This window comes from Scleropages formosus, chromosome 4, assembly GCF_900964775.1.
Source record: "Scleropages formosus chromosome 4, fSclFor1.1, whole genome shotgun sequence".
In the NCBI taxonomy this organism is placed as follows: domain Eukaryota; kingdom Metazoa; phylum Chordata; class Actinopteri; order Osteoglossiformes; family Osteoglossidae; genus Scleropages; species Scleropages formosus.
Window position 1 is genome coordinate 37,779,292 of NC_041809.1, and position 9,815 is coordinate 37,789,106.

At 44.5% G+C, this 9,815-nt stretch overlaps 1 protein-coding gene across 11 annotated transcripts in view; it reads right to left on the reverse strand.

Moving 5' to 3' along the window:
• Window positions 1-9,815, reverse strand: part of LOC108934309 (mucin-17-like) — a 35,759-nt gene that overhangs the window by 25,558 nt on the left and 386 nt on the right. For 5 of the 11 annotated variants that reach the window (XM_018751914.2, XM_018751918.2, XM_018751917.2 and 2 more), the window contains exons 1-4: window positions 9,056-9,767; window positions 821-878; window positions 571-666; window positions 352-405 (exon numbers count right to left, since the gene is read on the reverse strand). In XM_018751914.2, coding sequence (XP_018607430.1) covers window positions 352-405; window positions 571-666; window positions 821-878; window positions 9,056-9,159 — 312 coding nt within the window. In that variant the 5' untranslated portion in view covers window positions 9,160-9,767. Of the gene's footprint in view, window positions 1-351; window positions 406-570; window positions 667-820; window positions 879-9,055; window positions 9,769-9,815 lie in introns of those variants that run through there. The other 6 variants (XM_018751921.2, XM_018751920.2, XM_018751915.2 and 3 more) reach the window with 5 other exon arrangements.

A 9,815-nucleotide genomic window follows, 5' to 3' on the forward strand; every position in this document is an offset into this window, starting at 1 on the left:
TAAAAAATAATTTACTTAAACTTAAAACCATAACTTAAACATTGGGAATGAAAGTATTTAGTAAGAAAACACACTGTGAGCCTTCAAGACATACACTATTAATTGAGATAAAAGGATAACAATGGCTGAGTTTAAGATGAATCAAGACAAAAACAGAACTTTGAAAGTTTTGATTACTAAGATTTTGTTTTTTTCACAGTATTTTCAAATGCAAGGACAGCTGGGAAATGTCATAAAACATGAGCAGCACCTGGTGCTTTTTGAGATGGAATACAGTACACAACAAGTTTCTGAGTGCACAAACAACAAGAAACGTTAGAAAAACGCAAACGAAGGTGGACGAGCACTCACATTCTCAATGACAAATGTCCAATCTTTGTCTTCAAACTCATCAGCATGAGGATCCTGGAAGATCCAACAGAGGCATTAAGGAAGAAGAAATTCCCTCTGTTTTCAGGTGTTTACACTATTCTGCAGTTTTTATCTTGGCTTAAATGTGACTGAGAGACACAAGGTCCACGCTACTGGGCCCTTATCCGAAGACTGTTCTGAGACTGGAGGAAAATGTACCTTGAAGAGTGTGACAGTGATATCTACATTTTCAGGCACGGGCCACACTACCATGCCCCGGTACGGGTTCTTAATTCCTGGTTGCCATCCATGAAGCTGTGTAAGGGATGAATGAATTAAACATTCAAATAAGGCCAAATATACACAAGTGGTACAATCAAATAAACATGAATGGAACTACAGATGCATATTACCTTTGTCATATACATATTTTGACCAATACTGTTACTACCTATGTCAGTGGTATTACCTTTGAACAGATGCGTCTGTTTCTTCTGGTCCACACTACTCTCAATTTGTCTGGTTGCCTGCAATAACAAACACGATACATAATCATATATTAAAAATATATAATAAGTAACAAAAAGAATGTCCTTCTTTCCTGGAGTGCTCTAACTCTATGGCAGCTTCTGAAGCCTTTTGAGAGGAACATGGTGTCATGATAATGGTCATAACAATTTGTCAACCTGCAACAACACAAAGAGTATTGTACATAGAATAATCCACTGAGTTCAAACATGTAATTTTCTAGAGCTATTGCTTTTGGATCCAAAGGTTGCAGGTTCAATTCCCACCTCTGGCTGCAGTACCCTTGAGCAAAGTACTGACTGTAATTTGCCCCAGTAAAATTACCCAGCTGTATAAAAGGGCAAATAATTGTAAATAACTTAACACTGCAAGTTGCTTTGGAAAAAAGCATCAGCTAAATGAATAAAAGTAAATGTAAGTCTTTCAACTGCATCTATATAAATCTGCAACAAAATTGTACCTGACTGAGCTCCTGCTACAGTAAAGAATTAATCCTGCAAAGCAAGCATGTGCTAGCTCATCACTTCCACTCTGTTTTGTCATTGGAATAACAGTGGGGTTTAAGTTCCGAGAGGTACTGGGGGGATCAACCCAAGAGGCACAGTGCTTGCAGATTAACATTTTCCTATACGGTACAGTCACATCCCAAGATACAACCATTCCAGTTATGAGAATTCAGCTTTACACACACAGAGTCTGAAACCACCTGTCCCAGGCGGGGTCACGGCAAACTGAAGCCTAAACCGGCAGCAAAGGGCGTAGGGCTGGAGGGGAGGTGACACACCCAGGACAGGATGCCAATCCTTCGCAAGGCACCCCAAGCAGGACTTGAACCCCAGACCCACCAGAGAGCAGCACCCAGACAAACCCGCTGCACCAACATGCCCCAATTCAGCTTTACGAGGAGTTTAATTTAGTACCGCTACTTTGTCTTACTGGGCATTTCTTTGTGTTCACGTGGACCGAGTTTGGACATTGCACATGTCTCAACAGCTGATCAACACAAGATATATACAATTACAGTGTATTTATTCTTTTATCAGATGCGTTTCTCCAAAGTGACCTACAATGATAACTAGCTAGTATTTAGCAGATATCTTTATCCAAGGTGACTTACAATGTTAGATACACTGCACTAAACTCCCTACAATTATTCATCTATACAGCAGAGCAACTGCCCTGACCCCAGGGCGCAACATCTCCCGCAAACACCAGAAGCCCCACCAAACAGAAACCACTCCACCGGCGTGCAATGTGCCAATCATCTCAATCTTCCTGATTGTTTGTACTGCTCTGTGTTCTGTTCTTGTGTTCCAAGTATGTGTCCCCTGTGTGTTCAAGTGCACCATCCCTTGAAGGATTTGTCACTTCTCAACTCGCTGTGTCCCCAGGTCCCCAAGTCCTCCAGTTGCTGGAATTGGAGAATATGCAAACTCCACACCAACTGAGCCGGATTCAAACCCATGTCTAATCAAACAGCCCAGGAGTTGTGTTATACGATAAGAGTGAATTCTGTTGCACTGCATTGTTTTAGCTGCTTTTTGTATTAATGTTGCTGACTCTCGTATGTATGCATGATTTGTTTGTGAGCATTTAAGTGTACAATATGTAATAGTTATGAAAGAGCTGAGCGAGTCCCGATACACAGCCATAGAGTATTAACAGAGTACTGAATCGTAACCCTGTATGGATGTGAAAGCTGGACATCAACAAAATCAGGACGGGAAAAAAAGAAGACACCTTTGAACTGTGGTCCTGGAGGAGACTTAAGGGCACCGAAAAATAAATAGACAGATTTTGGATCAAATTAGGCCAGAAGTCTCATTGGAGGCAGAAAGATAAGACTGAGGTTATCACAGCTTGGACTCATCATGCGAAGACTGGACTGTCCCAAAACGACTGCAATACTGGGAAAGTTGAAGTGGAAAAAAAGAGGACAACCAGCAGCCAGATGGATGGATCAATCAACGCAACTAATTTTCTGCACACCCCTTTCAACAATAAGGATACAAGTGGAGAACAGACAGTTCTAGAGGCACTCTGTGTGGTTGGTGAGAGTTGACACTGACTCAAGGGCACTTAACAACAAACTCAATAATTTATTGTGACTTCAAGCTATGAGCCTTGAACAAGGACATGTTAAATACACTCATTTTAATGGCTTACATGGTGTCACATATGTAAGGCATTTTGATATAAAACTGTCAGAAAATTTGTATAGATAAACTTCTAATTTAGAGTCAGACAGCATTTTCCATAACATAGCACTGTCCAAAAATAAAGTTAATGCCAACACATTCAGTTCTCACCTCCACAGTGGGTTGTGTGGACCTAGGTTACAGATGGATATGGTTTTGTGGTTAAGCACGTAGAGTTCTGGTTAAAGGATGGTCAGACCAGAACTCAGAATGATTATTTAAAATAGCCAGCATTACAAATAAAGTGAGGTGTGCAAATGGATTTGGTAATTTACTAAGTGTCTCAGTCTACTTTCTCCTCACATACTAGAATGGAAAACTTTAAGGCTAGATTTTCATAGTTGCTGCCAACTCTTTCTATAAACAGTCAAGGTAAGATAAATTGTCCAGTCCAGTGTCAACTGTTTTCCCATTTTCACATATTACACAAAGAAGACAGTCAAGTGGAATATATTAACTACTGCAGCAGACAAACTGTTCAATTTTGTAAGGCCATTTGTAATAGGAATAAGGGGGTATTAAGCATTAATGTAACCACAACCACTTCTGTATAATATATGTCCCTTCCCCCAGCAACTATGCTGGTAACACTGCATTTCCTATGAGATGTAGGTCGCTTTGGAGAAAAGCGTCTGCTAAATTAATAAATGTAAATGTAATTATATAATTACTGAATGTTTGAATCCAGAACTTAGCCACTTAACCACTACATTCCGTCACTTGCCAACAGACAATGACACATAGACTCGTAAGCGGCAAGAGGAAGGTATGACACGTACAAATAATCTCCCTCATGCAGGCCAGGGGACACACCCCTCCTCACAAAGCCCAGACACACACTCATCAGCTCACCAACCCACCCACAGATACAGATAGAGGCCCAGAAGCAGTCACACCCAGGGCACTACATCCAGTACATCTATCATCCAGTGACGTCCCCATGCATAGCCATGAGGCACTTCGCCTTCTTTCACTCCAGCAAAGAAAGCCTGGCGATGCACAAATATGGTATGTGTGTGTTTGGAGGCTAGAGTATTACAAACGGGCAAGAATAAACAAAGCGAGTTTATAATATGGTTAAGAACAGGACAGGGATGTAGTTCTAATCCCAAAAGCTGGTAGACACTTATGACAGAACATCCAGCTTCTTGGACTACTTTCAAAAGGGAGGCATGAATCCCCATCATTTGACACCCATGAGAGACACAGAGAAGTGGAGAGCAATGTTTCCAGCCAGGGAACCGAACCAAGAACAAGCCTGGATATGACATCAGTCCCACATCCTATATCCATGGTAACGCATTGGCACCCAGCTCCTAATACCTCACCAGTGGTGTAGTGCAAACATGTGGGACGGGCCCACACCTTAAATCAGAACCAGCTGTGGAGCAGCAGTGCCTGAGAGCAGCACGAAGTGGAGAAGAACACAAGTGTGCTGCAAGAAACAAGAAACTTGTACATCAGCGCTAGCTTCAAACTGAGAGAGCATGCTACAGTGGACAGTGCCGCAGTAACACAAACGCGACACTCGAAGGGTTACTTGAACACAGGAATGTCCACAAGCTGAGGAAATCCATTTATTTCCTTTTTTGGATTACTTCACCGTTCTCCATTTGCGTTCTCCGAAAGTAATGCTCTCTACAGGCATAATAAAATAAATATTACAATTTTATTTAGATTTCACTCCCACAAAAGCTATTTTAATAATAGATTTTACAATGCAATACGCTCAAATCAAAAAAAGCAACATTTGTGTTCGCTAAAGAAAAAGCGTTACATTACTTCTAGTAAGAGTGCTGTTGAAACAGTTTCTGGCAGTTTTTTCCAACTCAAATGTAACCTCCGAGATCTCTGAAGGACCGGAAGCTGCACTTGGCTGAATGGTGTCAGTTGTGGTTCTCGTTTCACTTCTGTTTACAACCAAAAGCCCTCTGCTTCCGGCAATGGGCTAACAGCAGCCCTCCTTTTTCTTTCATTCTCACATTCCACCTGTGAAAGCAGGAGCCTCTATACACAGGTGAACACCAACACCGACACTCCTAGGAGCACTGAAGTCACACACTTATTTTTATATCTGCATATTTTCTTATTTTATATCTTGGTGCTTTCTCTTGCCCTTAAAATACGAATCTGCAGGATGCACTTTGGGTATATGGTATTTCCTCAAACGAGAACGTCTCCAACAGAATGCCCCTTTTAGGTATATCTCAACTCAAAATAAACAACTGCAAGTTTCCTATAATTACATTTACATTTATTCATTTTGCAGATGCTTTTCTCCAAAGTGACATACATCTTAGAGAAAATACAATGTGTTCATTACACTAGGAAAAAGAAACATAGCTGCAGACGTGATTCTGGAGTAAAGTTAGTTTGTTTCTTTCCACTTGATGCACCGATGTTCATCGCACGAGTAGGTGCATAAAACGCAGGACAGATGAATCCTGATAAGCAACTAAACTGATAACCAATTAAACTGATGTTAAACTATGCGAAATAAATACAGGAAAAAATGCCACACAAATTTTGAATTGATAAAGTAGCACAGACTTAATTTTATTCATACTGAACAATTTACATTTGCAATTATTTATCTATCAGATGCTCTTCTCCAGTGACGTACAATTCAGAGCAAAAAAAAATATATATTTCACAAGTAAAGAGCTGTAGATGCAGACATGTGATCAAACCACCATTTTTTGTCAGCATTCATTATTCCAATAGCTGCAAATGGAATTGAGAGTCTGATGGGAAATACTAAGATGATCATGACAGATTGTGTGATGCAAATTTATGGGGCGGATCCAGGGGAAAGTGGGTCCACCAGTGGTGGGTTCTGAGACCCTTCCTGAATACCGAAAGGAATTCAGCAGTTCTGAAGGAGAGCGGAAGTTCATTTCACCACACTGGACCCAAAACCAAAAAACAATGGACTTTTGCTTTGGACCACCGGTGAGTGGAACCAACAAGTTGCCAGAAGTGCCTCCAGGGCAGCCCTCTTGCTGGGGTGTAGCAAACACTCGGGACGCTGTCCCGACTCCGCACGTGGAGCATACGGGCAGAGAATGAGGCACCGACAGCTGGGTGTAATGTCGACCCATAGCTTTAGAGGGGAATATAGGTGCAGGAATGAAGCGAGGGCTTGACAGCCATTTGTTCACTCTTTCTCAGATTGCAGGACACTAATAGCAGCGGTGCCAGTGGGACAGAAAGAGCACTGTGGGTGGGTGGCATAGGGATGGACGGGGGGTACAGAAATAGACTCCATGAGACTCTGGCTGGTTAAACTATTAGGTCACGGCTCATCCTGGTCATGCTAAACCATAAAAATTTGACCCATATGAAAGAAATATCCCTCTCACAAACAGTCATGGTTGTAATGGGTGTCACAGAAATCAAGGACCATATATTATTCTAATAAGTTAATTTAGTGCTGAATAAAACTGTAACCCATTTGGGTCTCTTCATGTTCATGCTTCATAAAGGCCTCGAGACTTTTGTTGACTGGTTTAATCCTGGTCAATCCTGCCATGAAATTAACCTAACCCTTACTGACGAACTTTGTCATAATTTATGGATCTAAAGGCAAAGGGTGCATTTAACGAAAGATGTGGAAACTGTTTAAAGTCACTTTTAAAGTCTCATCTACCTGTGACCACTTTTCTCTCAAGCTTTACCAAGGAACTGTGAAAAGGAACCTTTGTTGAAGTATCGTCTCTACGATTCCACATACAGTGTACAACTATAACATGAAAGGCATCAGACGTATCTGTCTAGAGGCAAGTACATTTTATTCACTTTCAAAAAGATTTATATTACATCCAGTAAATGTAATATTGCGAAAAGAAATCATGGTTTGTTTCAATACAATTAGCCAATGGAAGCTGTAATGAACTGAATGAGCGTAACTTGTCATCTAAAAAAATTCCACCGAATAACTTGTGTGAATATGCTCATCATTCAGTTTGATGTATAAACTGAATACACAGTGGTATCTTCTCATTATTCACACACATTTAGTTGCTGCTAAGCCTTCCTCTTGGTATTTAATGTCGAGAGTTTTAGTGAAAATGGTCTGTGTCACTGAAATAAAAAGCCACCAGATGTGTTATGAGGGTTTCCTAAATTTTATGGCCAATTTTGAAACATCAAAAAACTGGAGGTCATTTCATTATAGGAGTCCTGTGGTTCACGTCCTGGGTGTGTCCCCTCCCCCTCCGGCCTTACGCCCTGTGTTACCGGGTAGGCTCCGGTTCCCTGTGACCCCGTATGGGACGAGCGGTTCTGAAAATGTGTGTGTGTGTGTGAGTCCTGTGGTTTAGAACATGTTCTGCGTCTAAAGAAAAGAGTTAAATGGTTTATTGTTGCGCAAGTCACATATGTTACAATTCAGCACGTCTTTCAAATGATGCAATAAGTAATCAAAATGGTGGTGGTGCAGTGGGTTGAACCACAGTCCTGCTCTCTGGTGGGTCTGGGGTTCGAGTCCCGCTTGGGTGCCTTGCAACGGACTGGCGTCCCATCCCGGGTGTGTCCCCTCCCCCTCCGGCCTTATGCCCTGTATTACCGGGTAGGCTCTGGTTCCCTGCGACCCCGTATGGGGCAAGCGGTTCTGAAAGTGTGTGTGTGATCAAAATGCTGTGGTTTCACCTAACTGGAGGGCACATCTATTTCACTTGCTAGACTCGAGGCTGCTGTGAGACTTAATGCCTGCTGAACCCCCTGTTGTTGCTATACAGTCAATTTTCGAAGCCATGAAGAGCTATAAGTACTAGACAAATTGTTTAAATAGTATGCAAAATTAATATACTGTATTTAACTTACAATATACTGATGTAAATGGCACTTGTATTTGGCTATGCTGTATTTTCCCTTGACAGACACCTGAACGCCAGTTTGTGGCAACACAGGATGAGGATCGTGACCTGAAAACCAGCCCTCCAGACTTTCACCCGGGATGATGCGAAGCCTCGTCGATGCGTCCACCGTGAAGCGACTCGTACGTGACAGCGGCTTTACCACGTGCGCTCACACCCACTCTTGCTTTTCGGTTTGCGATGACACGCGGAACCGGGCACATTTTCCATCCCAGATCCGAGTTACGAGACGTACGACCACCGGTTACGGAGCGCAAGGGGCCTGGAGAGCGGAGTCGACACTGTGACATTTGGAGAGATGCGTACATCTGGGCCGAGGCGGGTCGCTCTCTTTTTACAAACTCTTGTCTCCCCGCTTCTGTTGATGAAACACTCACTTACACTTAAGACAAGGTAACACAGATGAAGGAACTGGGAAGGTTTCATCATCCGCACCCGACACTGACTGAAGTGTACAGTAAGTGTGCCGCTCCTCCTGGACACACGTGCGTCACCACACATACAGATACACCGTACACACATGATAGAGCGCGCAACGCGCATCCCTTCCCTCCCTGGAGCGGTGCTGTGGGTGGTAAATGACGGTAAGGCGCATCCGTGCCACGCACGCCACTTTGCCCTCTGGTTTTCCCTCCCTGATGATGCACGAGTGATCGTAGTACAGGTGACCACGCGCGCGCGCACACACACACACAGGCAGTCCGCTGATTATTAGCGTGCAGTACAGGTACAGTAGACTAGTAGTAGAGCTGTATGTGACTCTAGAGGAAACTAAGTTGGTGCCCGGAGGAGCCGCTGGAGACTATAGTATGGAGGGAGAGAGTTCACACAACAAGACAAGTGCATATTATAGTATTATTATTTATTTTTTTAATCCTCGCGAAAGGCACCGCCGGTAACGTTACACACACACTGTGACTGAGTGAGCGGAATTCCGAATAATTTCCGCGCTCGCGACACGAGCCCCCAGGCAGGGTGAAGGCTGCGCGAGGCGGAGGCGGCGGCGGCGGCGACGACGACGACGAGCGAGCGGAGGAGCGATAGACAGACACTCAACTCACTCACTCACTCACTCAATCAGTCAGTCAGTCAGTCACTCACCACTTCTTGGTGCACTCGAGCACCAGCTCCTGGTAGGACGCCACGAACTGGAACTTGGACGCTTTTTTCCCGACGCGCTGCAGCCTCTTCCACACGGAGGTCATTTTCCGCGTCGTCGTCGTCGATGCCGATGGAGACGGTGGTCGACTGGAGAAGGAGAAAAGTGAGCAGAGCGCGAGAGGACGCGGGCGGCTGAGTGCGGCGGGCTGCGCTTCGCCTTCGCCGAACGAACTTAGGCTTCGGCTTCAGCTTCGGCTTCAGGGAGCTGTGCTCAGGCTGAGGCTCAGCGTGCCGAGAAGGAGCAGCAGCAGCCAGGCAGAAACACGAGGCATCCCCTTCGCCCTTCGCTCCGAGCTGTCAGACGTTGCAAGCTCCTCACTCAGAGCAGCAGCAGCAGCAGGAGGAGCCGCTCGGCGCGCGCCGCCATCTGCCGCTTTCGTTGAGGCGCGCGAGCTGCGCGGAAACTGAGTGAGTGCGTGCGCTTATGTCATGAGGGGAGCCGCCGCGCGGGCGCGCGGCCGCGACATGCTGCTCGGACCTTCCTTCCGCGCTCCCCTCGCGCCCCCAAAAAAGTATCCTCGCCTCACTTTCCCGCCCTCCTACGGCCTCCTCGTCGACGGCACAGCCTGGCTTGAATCCCACTTAATAAACGCCCGTACGCGTACCGGTGGTAAGTGTAAGTGTAAGTGAGGAAAAAAAAAAAAAAAAAAAAAAACCTAAACTACATTAGGCAAGTTCGCGCCGCAAAACGAGCCGGGCG